Source organism: Solea senegalensis, linkage group LG1 (assembly GCF_019176455.1).
Source record: "Solea senegalensis isolate Sse05_10M linkage group LG1, IFAPA_SoseM_1, whole genome shotgun sequence".
Classification (NCBI taxonomy): Eukaryota; Metazoa; Chordata; class Actinopteri; order Pleuronectiformes; family Soleidae; genus Solea; species Solea senegalensis.
This window is the reverse complement of record NC_058021.1, coordinates 26,246,504-26,267,926: the sequence shown is the minus strand read 5'-3', so window position 1 is coordinate 26,267,926 and position 21,423 is coordinate 26,246,504. Positions and strand designations below refer to the sequence as shown.

At 40.2% G+C, this 21,423-nt stretch overlaps 1 protein-coding gene and 1 long non-coding RNA gene across 5 annotated transcripts in view; one reads left to right on the top strand and one right to left on the bottom strand.

The window, feature by feature from the left end:
* Nucleotides 1–3,281: 3,281 nt before the first annotated feature.
* Nucleotides 3,282–21,423, bottom strand: part of LOC122770779 — a 43,325-nt gene continuing 25,183 nt past the window's right edge. The window contains exons 5-8 of one of the 4 annotated variants that reach the window (XR_006360553.1): nucleotides 7,074–7,157; nucleotides 4,783–6,642; nucleotides 4,574–4,707; nucleotides 3,282–4,494 (exon numbers count right to left, since the gene is read on the bottom strand). This is a non-coding gene — a long non-coding RNA (uncharacterized LOC122770779). Of the gene's footprint in view, nucleotides 4,495–4,573; nucleotides 6,643–7,073; nucleotides 7,158–7,603; nucleotides 7,725–21,423 lie in introns of those variants that run through there. The other 3 variants (XR_006360551.1, XR_006360555.1, XR_006360550.1) reach the window with 3 other exon arrangements.
* Nucleotides 17,924–21,423, top strand: part of dok6 (docking protein 6) — a 48,119-nt gene continuing 44,619 nt past the window's right edge. The window contains exon 1 of the mRNA XM_044027891.1: nucleotides 17,924–18,240. Coding sequence (XP_043883826.1) covers nucleotides 18,175–18,240 — 66 coding nt within the window. The 5' untranslated portion in view covers nucleotides 17,924–18,174. The remainder of the gene's footprint in view (nucleotides 18,241–21,423) is intronic.

Sequence of the window (21,423 nt, the reverse complement as noted above, 5' to 3'; positions counted from 1 at the left end):
AAAGTAAAATGAATGCAACTTTAGTTCCCAGCCTCACACACCACTCCGCCTCATTTTTAAGCATAGTAGAAGATAAATTATGTACGAAATGTGAGCGTTTTGAAAATAATATTTTGTAGCTGGAGACTTTGACAGGAAATCTCGTAATTGTCCACAATTGTTTTCTTTTTAAAGCCACACTCTATATTTCTTAAACTGAATATGTTCACTCCACAGAAGCTGGGGTCATATGGGTCGATTTAGATCATAATTCCCCTTGTCTTCAATCCGACACTTAAACCTCAACATCACCAAGTCATTTTGCATTTCTTCAAACCCGGTAGATAAAACACACTGAGCAAAAAAAAAAACACCAAAGATCAAAGCCACTGAAAAAGTCAGGTTTGTGGGCTTGAAACCCAGTCCCCCAGACTGCTAGATCCATCACTCCATCTGGAAGAGAAGTCCTCCACAACTGATGGAAAACCACAATATCCACACAAGTTATTCATTCAAACCTTGGGAAGTGGTTTTCCTCATAAAAGGTCTGTCACCAGGGAGCAGAGGTGTCACTTTAGCTTCCCACTTCACTCCCAGAAGTGGAGTGAAATGACCAATCCATAATGGCTTCTGCCATATTGAGGTCCCGCAGTGTTATGATGTCTGGTGGGCTGCAATAGGTCGTGACTTTAGCTGCCTGTCTTTGTTAAAAGTGGTATTACATGTTAATATGAATTTGGAAATAGGTATGCTAAAAATCTCAAGGGAACACATTGGTCATGAACTACGGGACTAGGCAGATTTAGTGTCTGACTAAGAAACATCTGTTTGTGTTCGAACTGTCACACTCTCATTTACATCACATTCAGACTGAAGCCAGTCACGTGTGATCGGCTGAGCTGTAGAGAGAGAGAGAGAGAGATGAGGCTGCAGAGTGATTGATAGGCCATCCATGTGTGCCCAGGTTGTGCGAGAGAATAGAGAGGCATACATCAGACAGGTGTCAAAATCCACAGCAGGGTGTGGTGATAGGTGGCGTTCAGAGTCTCTGAAGAATGAATGAAAGGAAAGCAGACAAGAGGGCAAGTGAAAAAAAAGGAGAAAATGCAAGGCAGAGTCAAGGGCAATTACAATGCAAAAAGTATCCAGGACATTATCACGTTCTTTCAAGTCTGACCCGGGTGACAGACGTGGATGCATTAGGAGTAAAGTTACAGAACCACAGGCACGGGCCCATTAGGACCGAGGAGACGGAGAGCCGTGAAGACAGATGGGATGAAAGAAAGGTTTGCAGCTAGCAGGGTCTGCATGGTGCCACCACTGTTTTCACACTGTCATTTAAAATAAGGAAGGCCATTAATAACCTCCTCTCTGTGCTCTGGTCTGCTGCAGTCTGGCAATTCTTACAGAGCTCAGTTGGGGCTGCATGGCTGCAGACTGGCAGACTGTCAAAGACAGCATATATACACCTGACCGTTCATGTGTGCTTCTGCATTTGGGTTTGATTGCATTTTTTTGACTTGCTCACCTGTTGGTTTATATGCTGCGCACAGACATTTGGAAGGGTAGGGGCACCACTAGTATGCTGAAGTCAGGCATCGGCAAAGAATTTAATGTGGTACAGTGTTGTGTCTTTAAAGATATGCAAGAAAGCCTTGGTATGTTATTGATTATTGATGTCGCAATTAACTACTGTAGGTCAATATGATTTTGTTTTATTTTTTACCCAACGCAAGAAGCAGCTGGCCCCCAAATGCAGTTGTTTAAATGAACTAATCTGGCCTCCATTCAAATGGCTGGCTTGTGACTCAAGAGGGCAGACAAGCGTTTTTGTCCATTAGGGTTCAGATGTTTGTTAGCGAGACACAGTAGAGACACAGTCAGAAACAAATGCTGCCGACGAGGTCAAGGTCATGTGTTTTCAGTTCATATTTTGAATTCTAATTGACAACATACTGTATCTGGTTTTCTGCTGATCTCAAGCAATTAGGTTTTTTCCATTAAAGTTTCAGGAGTGCAGTAGAGAAAGAAAATGCTATTAAAAAATTAAAGAAAAACAAATTAGGGAACTTTATTAAAATAAACTTTACAAGTAGAGACTGTTAGGTTCCGTTCAAATAGTTAAAAATGGTCATATTTGTATAGCATACTATATATGTCATTTATACAAGCAGCAGTTTGAATGATATACAAGCTGAAGAAGAATTTATACTGATATCAATTTTAATCATAATACAATAATGATAATGTCAATACTTCTCATGGCCTCACAACTGGACATGGAAATGTGCAAATTGACTGTGGGCAATATTTCAACATGTTCATTTTCTTCAATATAAAATAGTTCAATATCAATATAAAGCTGATGCTTTGTGTATTTAATTACAATTATTGTTGTCCATTGATTAAGACCATAATTAACAAGCATCTTCAACATTAAAGCAGGAGCCAAAATCAGTCTTTGATACTTCCTGACAGAGTGGAGATTTATTTATATATATTTTTAAATTATGATAAATCTGTTCGAAGGCACAATATCTACTTGTTAGTTTTGTTTCAGTTATTTCTGATTAGGGCTGCAACACTTAGGGCCATCTACTTTGATAATTTATCCATCAGTATAAGTGATAAAACCTGATCAGATTTGTACATCAGTGTTTGTTTTTAGGGTTTTATTTGACCACTAGATGATGAGATGCTGGCCTTTATTCTACCCAAAGGTAGGTCAAGTTTGACTGCACCCACTTGCTCTAGCTCCAAAACAGTTCACATCTGTCTGCACCTGGTGCCCTGTGTCTTGCAGTATAGCTTTGCAGCTGTGAGTGCAGCTATCCCAGCTACAACTATAACAAGAGTGTGGAGGGGGAGACCAGGGTGCATCTCGTCATAGTCTGCATCCTTCAGACATTTTTATTTTGATCCTTTGACTTTTAGTAGCAGAGGGACTTTTTCCATATGGTGAGCAGTAGCACAACAGTCAACATATAAAACATGTTACATATGTAATGTTTAATTGTTTATTTAGGATGTTGAGTAAAATATGTAAACTGAGATCAAAAACATTGACCCAATTCAGACCAGATATTAACCTCTATCCAAAGTGATCTGATTGTCATCTTGATACTTGTTAAAAATTGACAACCAAAACAATGCTTTCACTTGCAGAAAAGTACATAAATTGAATGTTTCAATCTCTGGAAAGAGATCATTTACATACATTACATTGGAAGTTGCTGATCTATTCAAACAGGATTTGGAATATTCAGTTCATAAGCATTTTTAAAATTTGCCTTTCACATTGATAGTTTTGAAAAACTGAGTTGCAAACAAATAAAAAAAAAAATGAATCAGTAATTGGAATAAAATGTTTTTGCGTCAAGGATTGCAAACAATTGGCGTCAGATACAGGTGTGAAAATACAAACCAACACTGACACAGATCATTAAATTATTCCTTTCACTATTTGTCAAACTGTCAATATTTGAGTTGTTGAGTTGCTGTGCAACCCACACTATGCAAAGTGATATTGTTGAAGTTGTTAGTTCACACAAGTGACAATGGGGGATTCAAAACAGGAGAAGCCAGGGACTGAAACTATCTCGGTATTGTGGTTAATTTAGAAATGCTTTAGTAATCTGCCTTAGCTGAAGGTTTGGCATTCTACTGTTAAAATAAATACCAAATAAAAATAATCGACCTAGTTCTCCCTTTTTTTAAAAAAAGGGAACATTTTAAGTCCTGTCCATTTGAAGTTTTACTTCAACTATAAATGACAAATGGTGTACATTGTTTGAGATAAAGCTGACACTTGAGGCAGTGTCAAAGTACACAGTCTACAGTAACATGTTATGAAATTTGTTGATAAAGAATTCCACATCTTTAAGAAAAAAAACTTTGGAAAATATACCAGTCAAAGCCAGTTAAGAGAAATATGTTTTACTCGATATAAAGAGGGCAATAAATACAGTACAAATCTACAATGTCATTACAGAAAGCACAGTCTATATTATCTGGCTTTAGGTGGCAAAGTCTATTTAAAAAAACAAAACATGTGACCATGTCCTGTTGGGTGTCAAATTTGGTGTAACTTTCGGTTAAATAACCCGAGTTGTCTCTCTGCCACGTTTGTTTTCTCCTAAAGAACTGAAACGCACTAATCCCACAACCAATCCCAAGTATGAAACTCTATCCTATACGATATCACACAAGACATGAACGCATGGTTTTGCAGGGGATAATGGAAATCCCCTGCTGGGAGGCCTCCCAACATGACGCGCAAAAAGGCTTTATGAACACAAAGGTTCAAGTCGAGAACTAAACTTGGCAGAGCGAGACAAGTCAGCTTTAACATCAAATTCCAGTTACGTTGGTGATACCTTCTCTAGTTCATTGTACTCAAATACAGTACTATAATTTGTTTTACAGCACTTTGGAACAAAACCTTTGATGCACGAGTCAGATTGTGTGATTGAGTGATGTACAGCTTGGTAGGCTCTGGTCCTTAAGGTCCAACATCTAAAAAAAAAAGTTAGCACTCTTTAGTATAAAGTAAATATGGATTGAACAAAATTGAGAACCATGAGAAAGAAAGTACCTGTGGCAAAGAAGCATCAGAAGCGTTGGTTCACCTTGAACAAGGTACTCACCACAGTGAGGACAAGACTTCTCCAGGTTATGGTGTCCAACATGGAGTCCTCTGATGCAGGAATCTGCTGCAGCCTTCAGCTCCTCAAAACAAGGTAGAATTTGGTAAGTCATAAGATAAAAGCTAAAACAAATGACAAAAATGCCGAGACAACTCACCTGGTCAAATGTGATGGTCTTCTCACATCCAGTCAAGGCCCACGGATGGATGCCCTCCCCAATCTTCACCTGCCTTTCCTGTTCTACACTGGCAGTTTGCTAAGCTACGCCTGCCTTCAACCACAATTCAATATCAGAACACCAAGCTTCATGTCCTGTAGATGTCTTTTGTAAAAGCAGATGTCCACTCATTTTACTTTAGCTTGCTAGCCATTAGGGATGACACTAACCCCAATGTCTTTGTTGGCTTCATGAAAAACTGCAAGTCTCTCAGTTGCCCAGACAAATTCTCCCAATTCTGTCACTTCACCACAAAGTTTATTTGCTTACACTTTCATTTTGCAAAGCATGAAATCAATTACGCTTTCCTGTCATCGGATCTCATTTACTCACCCTGCAGCCTTCCAACACCATTGCTGTCGTCGTAACGTCAGCAAGAGGCAACAGTTTCACAATTCAGAGCTTCTTATGCGTTTAGCCAGATGATGCACAAGACTATTGACAGAGCAGACACCAGAAAATGCTTGAACACAATTTGACCAAATGCTTCAATTTGTCTACAAGTGACTTACATAACATGTTCCAATGGTTGGAGGAACATAAATGCATACCATGATAGGCTGAGTCACAAAACCAGATGGATCCTTGTCTGATTTTGGAAACTGCACAGTTATGGTATGCCACTCAGTCAGGATTTGTGGCCAGATTTCCTCACAGAGAGAAGGGGAAGGACAAAAGGCCTCACCATCTTACGAGTCGACTCAATTTACCTTCTAACGTGTGAAGGAGAACGAGCTCATTAAATCCACATTGATTTACAAATTGAGCAATAAAGTGGCTCAAATACTGATTCTGTTGGGTCATGCAAAGAGCTTGCGATCTTTTGCATGACCCAAAGGTTTAGATGTCAGGTTACTGACCCCGAGAATGTGTAATGCAAAGATTTTGTTGAGTAAACTGATAAACCATTTGGGTAAATTAGATCAAGCATTTTAAGGCTTCAGCTTTGTCAGTAGTCTAATGACACAAATTACCCAACACATGATGATGCAGTGAATCACGGTAAAGCTACCTGTGATGTGACAACAGCAGCAGTTGGTGTTGGAAGGCTGCATGGAGAGAAAATTAGTTCTGGAGACAAGTTGGAGGAATCATTTAATGCTTAGCTCAACAAGAGTTAAAGTACAGAAACTTTAGGGCAAGGCTACAAAATCAGAAGGAAGTTTACCAACACACCTGGGAGATTGCCATTTCTCATGGAACCAACCAAGACATTAGGATTAAGCATCATCCTAATGACTTCACAAGCTGCCTAAATTGTGCCCATAGAGAAGGCACTTGCCATTTAAAGATTTACAACCTTTTTGGTTCCTGAAACTACTTTAAGCCACCAGGAAGAGGACATTGTTTGTCAGTGAGTGACCTTTTCATGGAACTGGTTTGTGTTGATTTACTTTACTTTTATATGCAGACATTTAATCTTCAGTAGTTAGCTATGGGCAACTGGATTAGCAAATCAGCTGCCAACAACCAAGTACTTAAGATGACCTTCACAATCAAGACACCAGATGTTGTAGGTTGTATATTCCCCTACTCTGCACCTAATGAGGCCAACACGGTAGCCCCCCAAAAATTAAAAATATGGACCAGATTAACATCTTGCATATTGAGACCACCCAAAAAAGTGGACACTGTAAGTTCAACCAGTAACAAGCAGAACACAAACTGTGGCTGATGTTCTATGTACAACCCTCAGTTATTTGACAAATGGAAAGGAGAAGAGAAAGATACACCAATTTGGATACACCAAGAATTAAAATACATGACACCTACTGTTTGAAGATCTTCATGAAAATCAACCTGAAAAATTAATTAAATAGAAAGTCCAGTCTCAAACCTCAAGCTACTGTTCAAGCTAAAAATAACAAGTGCAGGTATTGTAAAACATGGTTGTGTGAGGTACAGACATGATTCAAGCAGCCTGATATATGAAGACTCACTGTCATATGCTTTATATCCATGTTTGTCAAACATTTAATAGGGTTTGTAAAATGCTCTACCACTCTAAAGTCTGAAAAAAAGCCTAGGAGTCATTGGTCCACTGCTGCCTCCATCAGCACACTCATAAGCATTACGAAGTTCAAATTATTACATTTTCGGTGTTAGACGCAACCTAACAATGAAATGAAATGGATTTGAGGAAAGGCTTTTGTTAAGTTCAAGTGTAAAATGTCAGTATTTCATACAGCCACACTTGCTTTAAACAGATTGATAGCGCAGGTGTCACTCACCTTTTTCTTTTTAGCAGTCTGGGGTCTTTGTGAAGCTGGACAAGTCTGACCAGATCTCTGCGAGCAGGAAGCTGAAGATTGTTCCTAAAGAGAAACAGCACTCAATATTTAACATTCTATGGACCACATATGAAAATAAATCAGATCAATCAAATGAAAATGATCAGTTGCAGCCCTATTAAGACTAATGATTTACCTGCTGTGAGCTCCCACTGATTCAATGAGTCACAACTGACCTAACATTAATAATTCAGCCACTGCTGGCTGAAATATTTCTTTATGTTGGTACAAAGTATGGACAACATTTGAGCTAATAATTAAGATAACATTAAGCCATAACTGAGCCAATAGTGAGACACAATTAGGATTACACTGAGCCAAAGCGGATATTGAGGAAATAGGCCAACACATCAAGGCACAAATTAACTGAGGCATAATGTGGCTAACTTTTAGCTAAGGCCAATTTTGAGCATATAATTAAGCCAACACTATGACATGATTCAGCCAACAGAGTCACAAAAGCTACACACCATTCTGGACAGTCATCAATCTGGACCAGGTCAAACCCACCATCTTGAATCTGTTTTTTCAAGTTCCCTCCCTGAGGAACAGTTTCTGTAGTTAACTTTTTTTTTTTTTTTATGCAGCTTCTCTCAGAAGTGACAGCATTGAACTGACACTGGCTGGAGGAAGAGAAAGAAGTAGAGGAGGAGGAGCCGGTCATCAGCTGATTGAAAACACCTGTGTGAAGATGATCAGGTGTGTTGAATGTTACCAATCAATCAGTCTCCTCTTGTATATGCTTTATCCACAAAATATTCACATTCCCCTCCTTTATCTCCATGTTTTCATGCATATGTATGTCTGTATTTATAAAATACATCACAAAGGCCATTGTACTTGTATTACTTTGTCATCTTCAGCAAGTTAAAGAGGAAAAAGATACTCTGTACTTGCTTTTATTTTGATTATTAATATCATTTTCCTTTTATTATTTCCTAACTTTAGCCGTGACAGTATCTTTGATTTTATGTTTTTATTTTGTTTTTTAGATAAAAACACTGCAGGTCTTAAATATTTAATCCATGCATCATTTGTATGCATGCAAAGCCAGACCCCTGGCTTTTATTTTGAAATCCTTCTGGCTCTTTCTTACTGGTGACTGCTTTAGTGTAGACATACAGGGGCAGGTACATTTATTTTGAAAATGTCAGGGATCTGTTCAGGAACTGACTTTAAAAACTATGTTGTTATGTCTTGGGTTGGACAACAGACTTCTAATGTTAAATATTTTATTATTATTATTATTATTATTGTTATTATTATTATTATTATTACAGAAAACAGATTTATTTTTGAAATATCTGGGCTTTTATTTCTTACCACACGCCACCGTTTTATGTTCACATCTAAAATCATCATGTGACCATGTTGTCCAAATGGAGATGCTTTGAGTCATAAAACAGAAAACATATCAGTGATGTTGTTAGCACAGAGTGAAACCTAGTTCCAACACAGCCAGTTATGCTGTGTCAGCCATGTTGTTTACAAGCTCACAAACAACCCATCATAATACTAGCAGTCCAGATCTTTACTCAGGTAACACTGCAGCATTGTCCACTTCTTCTTCTACAGGCTTCAGTGCAGAGTCAAAACCACGTCGTTCTATGACTGACAGTTTCTCCCATTGTGATCCAAACACCTGCAGGCCCCAGTGCAGACCTTCCTTTGGGACTCTGACCTGTCCAACAATCCTTACGGTCCACTGGCAAAACTCAATGAAGACTCTGAGATGTTCATGTCTTGAGAGGATAACACGTCTGTATCTTCTCTGTCTAGAGAAGAAGAACATTTCTGTGAAACCCATTGTTAGGTGTTCTCAATCTATAAATTATACTAAGCTAAGCACTTTTGACGTTCAAACTGTGGGGGCAGGACTATAACATAGAGGCTTGGGGTTGGAGCTTATAAAATTTAATCTTATAAATATGGATTCTGAATGATTTTTATATACGCTTGGCTGTTTGTACGTTCTCTACAATTCGAAATAAATAAATAAAGCCCTCCTGTTTGTCAAAATCACTGTACACAGACATTTGGAAGGGCAGGGGCAAACATTAAAATGGCACCTCCTGTGCACCAGTGAGCCAGGCCCCGAAAAATCTTGCAGAAACTTTGATTTCTCACTTAACGAGTTTGAGATGTGCCATCATTCTAATGTCTATGTCTTCTTTCAGTATGTATAAATAACTCAAAATGCCCCTCCGGAGACTTCCTTCCATTCCTGTTTTTTTCCATGGGTGGACACATTTCATTTCCCACATTCTCACACACCTGTATAGACCTATAAAGGGACATCTTTTACAGCAGAGCATCACTTACTATCACCAAGACGGGCATTTTCTATACAGCACTGAATATCATTTCCTCTAAGGACACCCTCTGGGACATTGTGGTGTCTTCATAACAGCACCTTTTTTTGATTGGAAGGGCAACCATAGGACACAACATTGCAAGGGCATCATACGGGGCACTGCCTCACTCTTCCCCACTAGAAAGCCACTCTAGAGTGTACTTGAGTGTGCATTTTGTGACTCCAGAGGGCACTTTAGCGCACAGCGTTTTTGTCCATTAGGGCACCAGGAGGGTGCGACTGCCCCTGCCCTCCCCCTGTGTACGCCACTGATGCTGTGTCTCTTCCGCCTGTCCTACCACGGCTGATGGGAGTCAGATAGTAGTGATGCAGTCAGGGAAACCGTCAGCACTGAGGTGAAAAGTTATGGTTGCCAGAGGTAATGACTGTGTTCCTTCTCATCAAACCTTTATTTTGGCAGATGAACAAAACATAAAATTTGACAGGGAGGGTTTTTTCCCCCTCACGATCCAAAAATATTACATGTAGCCACACTGTGAATGTGTTTTTGCAAAGATGGAGTGGGCACTTTGGTGGGGAGAGAAAAAAAAAGGAGTTTTTCCTGAGTGGCAAGGTGACTCATATAATTATTGAGTTATTTTAGGCCTCCGCACTTTTAAAACAAACCTCTGACAAATGTTAGACTTTTCATTTATAATAACCATTCATTTACAACTAGCTCTCTCCTGTAATGAGCCCGTGCAACTACTGGAGGGAAACCGAAAATCTCAAATTGCTGTGTCAGTCCACTTGTTTTTGCACTCAATTCTAGCAAATATTCAGAGAGATTTTTCCAATGTGTCAATCAGGAATGTTTCATTTTTTTTTCTTCTTGCTTGTACTCATTATCCTCGCTCAGTATTGCTATCACGATCTCTCAAAGGCAAGGAATTATGTGACATGGTTCCCTTATTGGGCAATTTTGCTGAAGTGTGAAGAGTATGACCTACTACTGTCAAAGCAATGTGAAACCTTCACGTGAAATGGCTATAGTGTGCAGGTATAATCTGAGGCATGAGAATTATTGATGCAAACTAAATCGTGGAAGAAATGGCACCATTTTAACATATTTAAGTTGCAGCAGCCACTCAGTGTCAGCATCTCAGACTTGGCTGATGTGTTTTATGAGGTTGAGTCCTAGCACAAATAAAAAAATGCTTTCCAAAAGTAAAGGTGCCTTTGTTTAACAGAAAATTAAGACAAAGATCAAAAACCAAATTAAGAACATGTGGAAAAGGTACTCCTAACAGATTATGCTAAATACTGCATTGTCCTTTTACATATACAGTATGTTTCCCCGTCTCTCACTGTTATATATTTTACATGCAGGAATCCCTGTTTGCATAAAATGTTATAAAAATAAATTTATCAACAGCCATCTTTCATCAGGGTAACACCAGACAGTATATCATGATCGATATGCAGAAAAACGACTCTAACACTGGCATTTGTTCCTATATAAATGGATGTTTTATGCTGTGGATGCAGATGTGGGCCACATAAAAACCTTTCCTAAAGCAAGCATATACAGGGACATCTGTGCTTACTGTACCGCTCCAGTTAACTTGCTGAGTGTTAGAGCTGTTCCTCAGAATGAATAATGACAAGTCTGAATCAAATCTGGGCATTTAAAGACACAAATTCTGATTTATCCTTCAGGCAAGTTCTTTTAAGCCTCAGTTGTCCCCTCATACTTCAGAGGATAATTGTTTCATAGCTATCCCACATTTGCAGAGGCACATTTATGTGAGTTTAGTGAGCTGTCTAACTGAACAAAGGCTTCCTGTTTATCCTCCAGATGTGGGTCGGCATAGATTACATTTATGATAACAATAATAACAAAATTGTAGCTTAGGAATGCAGCATCAGTCTCCACACACAAAGCACATCTATAATCAAGAAAACAGGGTCCGAGTGTGTCTATACAAGGCCGGATCACACAACCTGCATGTAAAACAAACGCTTATTTGCAAAGAAAAGGAAAAAAAAAGGACTGTGCGTGAGTTGCCTGGCAAGACAACAGTGAGCCGTCTGAAAAAGCTGTAAAGAGGAGGGTCATGGTTTAACAATAAGGCCATGCATAGCGGACAGGCACACACTCCCTTGCAATCAGTCATAATACAAGAAAGAGGAAGTGGGAGAGTACTGGGCCAAGGCCTGGAGGGCCCATGGGTAGTGGAAGAAGAGCAGAGCATGAGAAATGAAAAACCTCACAGTTCATAGTACACAACCTGAAATGGAATCACAAAATGTGTTTGTTTTCAAGTATTTTTGTGCAAGTCAGCAAAAAAATGATTCCTTTTGGTGGCTGCCTGCAGCGCATGGTGCAGTACACACACACTTGTGAGCAGTGGGTGATACACCAAAGCCAAACCAATGACAGAGGCGTTTTACTACGTTTATATTTGGGATCATGGTCAGGGTGCACAGAGTGCAAAATATAAAGAGGGACAACAAATCAGGTGCTGACGATGGGCCGCACAATCACGGAGGAGGCCGCCTCTGCACTCTGACGTCATAAGTGACCTTTCGTGTGTTTACAGAGGAGGTTTGATTTCCACTCTTTTTTTTCCTCCCTCACACACGAGCCGTTGTGAAGACGGCTCTGGAGGTAAAAGAGTGGCTTTGTCCCGACCTGGACGGTGAGCACTGGAGTCATGTGCCCCTGCCAATCCCGATGAAGAGCCCACAAGCCGTGACCATTGAGGGAAGCACAAGCATCACCTGTTTTATATTAAATCAGTCAGATTAAATAAGGAAGCCAATAACCTGCAGCTCACAAGGTACAAGTTTAGCTAAATGTGACCCTCAGCTGCTCTGATTGCACTTGTTCAAACGGTTTTCAAACTGAGGAGAAAGTGAGCACTGACATATTTTGCAGATTAAATTACATTTGATGAAACTAATTTGCCTCCCTCAGCATTTTAACAAAAAAATATAAGCCATCTAAATATATTCATTTTTGTTCTGCACATAGATTTAAATTGACTATGACAAAGCACGTGCGCACTACCAGATTGAATTTAGCATATATGCAGCAGCATAAACAGTCTGATTATTACACAGCTTATATGTTACTCATCCATCAGCTTATGAATCATACAGTGGACACATAAAGACATCCAAACTGCCTCACTCAAAGTAGTCCTCCCTACGCTGCAGACAATATTGCCCTCTACAGGGCACTCACATTAGTCACGCTTGTCTGTTTGTCACTTTTTTTTTTTTTTTTTCAGGGCAGGCTGTGATAAATTAAAGGGACACAGCACTACATGTGTTGCTGAATGTAAAATTCAAATGGAGGACGAGGTGCTGTGTGTGTGTGTGTTGAGTTGTCCTGTAGAATGACAGAATGAGAAACCAACAAGTGTTGGCGACAATAAAATTATGTTTCAATAACGTGAACATTAATATAATATACAGTATATAATATATGCAGGAGGGCTCTTGTTCCAAATTAGTCTTAAACACAAGTCGGAATGAACGACATGGTCGTGTAAAGGACCTGCCACTTGAGATGCTTGATGAACTTAGTCTCTGGTATGCGAATTAGACAAAAGAAAAGAAGGAGAGGCGGGTATCTTCCACCAGGAGCTGAGTGTGATGAACTATACGGTCAACTTCAAAAAGAAATGCTGCAGCAGCACAACAGCTAAGTCTCCTGAGATCCAGCTGCAGGTTCAGCCTCACCGTGACACACGATGGACCTCAATTTAGGACACAAAGAGTCGGTCAAATCAGCCACAGGTAAAAGCCGTTCCCTGAGAGGGTTCCTTTCCTTTTCTCTTCATTGTGTCAACACTTTTGATTCTCTCTCTCGCTTCTCCCTCCATTTACTACATCTCTCTTTCCTGTTTCTTTCCCTTCCACTCCCAACTCACATTGTTTACCATTCATTTACTCTTCTGCATGAGCACGATGATCCTTTGTACACCTTATTTACACTTATTTACATTTATTAAATGTGTGTGTGTGTGTTTGGGGGCGAGAATTAGAAAGACTGGGAATGAAAGGTGTATCTCACAAATTAATTTGTTGTGTTACTATTAATTAAATCTTAACTCTGGGTCTTGATGATGATTTATTCTGTGAATTAATGCAAGGAACTCTTAATAGGCTTAGGCAGCGGCGCACTACTCTTACTATCATCTGGGATTTAAGTAAAGGACTCTCCAAAATCACTTGCTCTCATGACTCACCTTCCACAGAAGGACAGAAAGACCCTCCAACCACTTCTGCTTTTATGGAGTAAATCACAAACATGTCATGTCCCCATCCTCTGGGACTACATACAACCTTAGCTGTCCTGTACCGTGCAACTAACCAATGTCCTCCGTTGAACACCCGAGGACCCACTGAGCCCAAAGCAACCCACATCTCTTATTCCAAGAAAAAGGCTTTTTTTTAATCTGTCCTTGCTCACTTATTTCCTCCAGGCATTGACATTTAATCAAACCCAAATCCCATTCTGCCTATTAACATATCAGGCTGTAAAGTGCTCGAGTACAGGAACCCGTAGCGGAACATTACCATAACTCCTGCCTATGTGATTTTCCCGTTTCTTCCAACATGTAGAAATGCTTACCTGGCAAACAACTGAGCGCGGAGTGGCATTTCTCTCCCACTTCCACTCATTCACCCCACTTATCTTTCTTAGAATGTGTTAATTATTTAGCTGTTTGCGTCTGTGAATATGTGCCAAATAGCATCGAGACCAGCTAAGCATCTAAAGCAAAGGCAATTTTAATATTTCACCAGACCATCAAGACCATTTAAAGTTTGCTTTTGCCTCGTCTGTGACTAAATAAACAATTGAGGGTTAGTTTTTGGGGATGCTTAGTGCTTTAATGGATGGCACGGTTTCTCTGCAAGCAGCTCCATCCGCCCATTATAAATCATCATGAAGGGCCTTAGAAATGTGGTGCGGAACGACTATGAAAAATGCTAATGATTATGAGGTCAATAGCTGATAAATTGCTATATTGGACACGAGTTGTTTTGCACAGTTCAGCAGATACAGTCGGCGCTGCGTGTGACCTTGATGAAGGTCTCTCTGCTCTCAACACATCTGACCCTGTTGGCAGCCGTTCATGTATGTCAGGGCCATATGCTGTATTGTGTGGCATCCTGCACGCTGACCATACATGCAGCCTGTTTACCTGAGACCGAACCAAGGCCAGACTGGATGTTTGTGTTGAATCACAGCAGGCAATTACTTGCCTGAAAACTGGGACATTTCTTGGAAATGACAGTCACCAGAACACAATATTTTGTGCAATGAAAAGACGCTGTTGCTGTCAGCGCTGTTTAGAGAGGGGATGACAAGGCGGTGGAAATGGAACAGGCCCATGTTGTACAAAGAGGATTATGAAGACAAAACAATTTTGACAAGTCTGAAATTTGAGGACACTTCCAGGGAGATATGAGGACTATAAATGTCAAGCTGTGTGTTTGAAGGGGCGGCAGCTCGCTGTGCAGCTTGTGTGCCCTGCTGACTGTGACGAACACGACAGAAAAACCTACCGAAAAAAAACAAAACACGCATTGAGTTTTACCTCTGGACTCAAAAGCTGACACTTGACAGAATAGCTCTCCTCAAAGTAGCAGCTATCTGTGCCACTCTGAACAAAGCCCAGCCTCTTTCCCTGCAGAGGATATTTTCTTTCAGTCCAACACAACAAATAAATAAATTAGTACAAGCAAGGTTTAATTGTGCAGGGTTACAAAAGGCAGACTTTACTGGAACATTCAGGTTAACCCCTTAATAAATGACAATGCTGTTGCTCCAGCATAGTTCGGGGTTGTTTTGCTATTGTTACACTGAAAAGAGTGTTAAATAGTGGACAAAACCTGGAGGTAAGAGACTGATAGCCACTTAATCACAGGGTTGTTTATGTAACTCCATTAGATAAGCCATCTCTCTTCTCCACATTTTAATCAACATAAGTAATGGTGGCCTCGCATCTCAATATACCTGAGCCATCTGCTGTCTAATACCAAGGATTTCACTCAGTTTGATTGCACAAACCTGAGCTATGTCTCGCACTACACCTCACTCAGGATTAACGGTTTGGCAGGGATCAACATCTGTTTCAAGTTTTTGATTTCTCGTGTTTTGTGACCACCAATTTGCAGCGTGTTATCTATGTATTATGCAAGCCGCAGTGGTTACGCACCTTTTTTTTTTTACCTTCTTACAGTCTGTTACACTTACAGTTTATTTAATCCTTTAATGGGGCACCAGGCTGTCTGGTTTTATTATTCAACAAATCAAATAATATCAATTCAAGGCCACCTCATCATGACAAAACGTGGCTCTCACACACTGACAATCTCACGTTTTATTTCCTCATTAGCGGGCTGTCTGGTGGAAAGTGGGTCGCAAATTAGCCTCTGCTGTATATTTCCTTCTTTTCACATTAGAATATATTGCAAATGATCACGGCAAGCACATTGATGGGAATCTTGAGCACTTGCTTATACATGATTTTAAAGATTCAGTATGAATGACATTAGTCCCAAACATCCCTGGTTTATCAGCTGGTTGATTCCACATAGGACTATTGTAACTTCACCACTGAATGACTATGAAATAGCCAACAGTGACTGCACTAAGACCTCCATGTGAGTGGAAGTCTATGAGAAAATGAGCTACTTCTCAGTAAATATTTTCCTGGGGAGAAAAGTGTCTCCATTGCTAGTTTTGGGTCTTCAACATCAGATGATGTGAATTTTGTAAATGTTGTAAAAGGACAATAGACAGAAAGCATGACAAATATGAGTGACCGCCAGTGCGATTAACAGCTGGTAACGTCCAATAGGTGCCTAATGGAAGACACTGGCCACATCATAACTCGCAAGACTTCAAGTCTTAAGTTAGTTGTCCAACGTACTCTCCAAATGTATTAAAACAAATCCACATGAAGCAAAGAAGTGCAGCAAACCCCTTATATTTTAGATGTTCAAACTATTAAAAATGGCACACCAGAATTCCAAGTAGGCTTGAATTTCAGTAACTTTTAGTTTGCAAGAAGAATAATGTGTTATTTTTCTATTTAAAGGTTACAGTGTCACTTTTATGATGAAAGCATAATTTAATGTGCTATTATTTCATTCCAGAGATGTGACTATAATGTTATGACTGAGCTCATTTTTCACACAAATGACTGACCAAGGACAAACATCAGTCAACTACTCTACAAGGCAACATCACCGATTAATTAATTCTCAATTGATCTTTGGAGGAAACACGTCTTTGGCCCTTTCACAACAGCTACAATAGCAATTTAATCTGAGGTTAGAATCTGAAGTAATTTCATCATTATTATTACCTTCACCAAGGAGGATATGTTTTTAGTCGTGTTTATTTTGAGTTTGTTTATCTCTGTACAGCACAGTTCAAACAGTAAAGGACAGATTTTGAGGACATTATCTGGGGATGCAGGTTATGACCCAGGGAGGAAATTATGATATTTTTGCACTTGCCGGCCCAGATCATTTTGATACCAACTACAGGCGTTTCATGTGAAAGCATAATGCTCTCATCCATATGGAGCTCCCAAAGTAAACAGTGGAACTCCAAGTTGTGCCCAGCTCTGACATTGGTGTCTTCTCCGCAGACGTTTCCACAAGAGTTCAACAATGCGTCTGACATTAGCCACGGTTGATGGTGTACTGAAGTCATCCCGCAGCACGATTGGCTCGGTGTTAATGCAGCATTAGAATAAGCATTTCAAATATACCATGGTTACGGTATATATCGTTTTGTATGCATATTAATTTATGTTGCCCTTTTTCAGTTGCACAAAATTACAAATTAAGTTTATTAAATCTTGTAGGCACGTTTTACTAGTCGGGACATTATATCCTTAAAATGTTCTATATAATATGCAAATGCACAGAACTAGTTTATTTAATAGCCTATAAAAAGATATAACAGTCGGTTTGTAATGATATGCAACCGAAAAAGGGCAACATAAATAAAAAAATGGAGGCAGCTGTCTTGTGTTTCTACGGCAGCCCTGAGAAACAAATCTGCCAGAGTTTGCATTTCATGCTTTGATGGGTTAGATAACTATGCAAACAAAGAATAAAAACATTGATTTTTGGGATGCAAAAGCCATGGTAGTTCCCTGGAGCTACCATGTAGGGAAAGGGAGGGTTGAGCAGAGGATTTACAGTTTGATGTCCCACCATTAGATGTCACTGATCCTTACACACTGGACCTTTATAATTTAAATGTTAATTGATTGCAGTCTGGCTAGTGTACAAATCTTCTCTTATTAAAACTTTGACTCAGAAGAATGTTATAAAACAGAAAAAAAAAAGTCACAAAAAATAAAAAATGGTGCCACCTCCATTGATTTAAAGATACCCCCTCCCCCTTCGCTGCGAGGGTGATGGTGTGGTACAGGAAGAGCTCTTCTCTTCTCTCTTCTCCTCTCCTCCGGCAGAAGTGGATCAGCTGACGAATGGTATCTCCCTCCTCCTCCTCCTCTTGTGGATGGATCGTGCCGCTGAGACCGGGCAGCCTGAGCGCTGACACAGGAGCAGGTTGCCCGCTGCTCGCTGTGCTCTCCGCGCCGGATGCCGCAACGACCGAGCGTCAACTAAAAGCCGCCTTGAAATAGCGGTTTTATTTGATTCCCGGTCTGCCTCGGACAGGAAGCGACCTGCTTCCCTCTCACCATGGCTTCCAACTTCAACGACATAGTCAAACAGGGATACGTGAGGATACGGAGTAAGAAACTGGGGGTGAGTACTGTTGCACTTGCTGCCGCGAACGGTGGAGGAGAATCAGCAGCGGGAGGAGGAGGTGGTGGTGGTGGTGAAGGGATGAGGAGAAAGAAGAGTTCTAGTTGTTTTTGGTCTATTTGGATTAAAGAAAAGAGGCTCTAATTGCTCCAAATGCAGGCAGGAGTCCTGTTGGAAGCTCCTCAAGAGGGAAAAACAGATTAGGGCAGCACGAGCATGCGGCCAAGTTTCAGTCAGTGCTTTGTATAAAAATACTTCAGCTCACAGGCTGAGATGATTGACAACTCAGTGTCATGCTCTAAAATCACATTTGTGGTTGACTTTATTTTCTTTGTGAAATGCAGACTGGAGTAGAGCTGCAGGATATTTGTGCACCATAATATAATAATGCTATTATTGTTGTTTTTTAGATTTTGTGACAGATTTTTTGCGATTGTGATACGACTCATTATTGGTGAACTCCTCATGTTTGCATCTTATCACAACAACACATCCAAAATATTGACACGCTGAAAACGTTGATAAATCCCTGCAGTTCTGAATGATGTTGTTTCGTTTTGGCACATTTTATGTTTATCGAAATAAATAAATTGCAGTGTGATTTTGATTTTGTACAAGCCTAGATTTAAGCCAGTCCAGTGTCCTCGGCTGTAAAAACTGACAAATTGTCAATGTATAATGATCTGTTTACTCAACTGTCAACAACAATGCATTTACCACTCTGCCTATGATGTGATTTTCACAGAAAGACATTCACATTTTTAAATCTCTTTTTGCAACAGACGTTTTCAATCATTAGCTCATGCTGAACAGAATGGCTCAATATGTAATTGCATCAGCACCATTCAACTTTTTTTTTTAACACATAATAACTCACTTTTCCAACCAGGACTGTAATTTTAAAAGATTAAACAACCCATGAAGAGATAAAGTGCCCCATTATCAGTTTGGTGAATAGTTCTACTGTTGACTGAGATGTTCTAATAATGTAATATGACAGGCAGTAGCCACAAAATACCATATTAAACTCTAATAAGGTCATTTACAGGCCATTCATCTCTCTATTATAGTGTCAGGAGCAAATTAACACCATGTCACGTGAATCCTGGGATGGACAACATAATGCTGGGAACGTCGTTTATCACGGCGCCATTATCAGCGAGCGCAGCCTCACTGGTTCTTTAAGTCTCTTTCTCAGCCCTCGATGAATTATTCCTCCTGGTAATGAAAAGTCTCATTGAACTCCAGCTGATTCAGCAGTGATTGCAGCTCCTCACTGCCATGATAATGGATTTCCATAGGGATACGGCGAGTAGTAAAAAGAAATATGGAGTACGTTGGAATGACTGATATGTATATTCCGTTATGAGTGCCTTATTGTGTGACTCACGAAGCCATCTGCTTTTGTTCGTACTTCCAGCTCATTACGCGAGTAGAACAGGCTCACTCCCTCGCCCCTGATGAAGTGTGATGGCGGAGGCTAATGATGTTTGCCTCCTCACATCATCACCTGGCTTCATCAACACTACTTTCCCGTTGTTTACCGCTGTTCATCTTTGACTAATCTTTCCACGGGCGATAATTATCAAGTTGGAGAAATCTTCGTCGCGCTTAAAAACAAATCGCACAACGAGATCCTGGTGTAACAAATGAGGGAGAACGCGAGACATTTGTTGTTGTCACAGTTGACTCGCTTTGTTTACTTCTCGCTGACGCTGTGTTAGGCAGATGCATCCAGAGAAAGGGGCGGCGAGAGGAGAGCCTGTGACTTTGCAGAGCCAGTGAGAATACATGCTGTGCTGGCTGTGCGTGAGGTATGGATGCAAGAGCTTTCCTGGCTCCATGTCTCATCCTGCTGTTAGTGGTGAAAAAAATGTTTGTTCCCTGATAGCCCACTCCCTCAGCCCACACTCGCTCACTGGCTGTTTCATCACACGAAAAACCATGCTGTGATGGCCTCAGAGGACCCCACTGGGGGTTGATGGAAAAAAAAGGGCATCTGTCCATGCTAGGTTTGGTTTTTCCAAGCCATTTCTTCTTCTAAAAAAAGGTAGAAATAAACAGTAAAAATGGACATTGATACATCCCTGGGATTATCTTGTTTTAATAGCTGTGCTGTGTATCTTGCTGGTGCTCAATGGCAAATCTTCAATTATTTGTGTTTGTGGGATCAAAATCCAAGTGGGTGACAGACGCACACAGGCGTGGGATGAGTGGAGAAAAACACATCTGTGTAGAAGCGAATTATACTGAGAGTTGGCAGAAATTCAGAATAATGCTGTGTTTTTCATAGAAAATACGACCAGAAGTACAATATAGACATTCATCCACTAGTGAGCACTGTCCTAATCCTATGGATCTTTGATGATTTTGTGTTCTGAAGTAACATTTTTGACATAGCTGTGCAAATAGGGCTGCAGCTCTCAAATTATTTGAGTAATTAAGTTGTAACACCAGCAGATCTTCAGATTGTTTGTTTTATCCAAACAGTAGGCTGGAAATTCCAAAAAATGTTACCCATGAAATTATGAAAATTAGATGAGTCAAAACCAAAACTAAATGACAATGAATAATCAAAAGCATTTGTAATAGGTGTACACATGTCTGTACACACAGGTTTTATACCCAGTATCAAAGCTCATGGATTGTTCAAAGTTCTCACAAATATATATAAGATTTGGCGTCACATTTGACCTTCTCACACTCCCGCCTCCATTTCTGTCATAACGCTTTGCCATTTAAAATGTACTGTACATTATTTTTTATTAGAAAGCGGTACAGTCCAATGGTTCTCCTTATGCGATATGTGGCAACGCGGGCAGCTTTGGCGGAATTCATCAGCCACCGTCAATGTGATTGGCTCATTTTCAAACCCCGTCATGTGTGAAGGTTGAGGCCATGAGGTCATGCCTGTGTTCTGCAGAGTGATCAAAATTGCCAGCTGGGGCACTTTCACTCTTTTTATGTCTTCTTTCTTTTCCCCAGGGATTTTTGTTTTCCTGTTTCATTGACATGAAAAGCAATGATTTCCTACATTAGCCAAGTTCTTTGTCTCTTTGTTAGGCGAGGAGACAAGGATGCAGTGTTCTTGAATACACAAGTAGTGTCTCTCTCTTGCTTCTTTCCCTCACTTCCTTACCACCCATTCTCTCACCTCCCCGTCCCAGAGTGTCTCACCTGTAC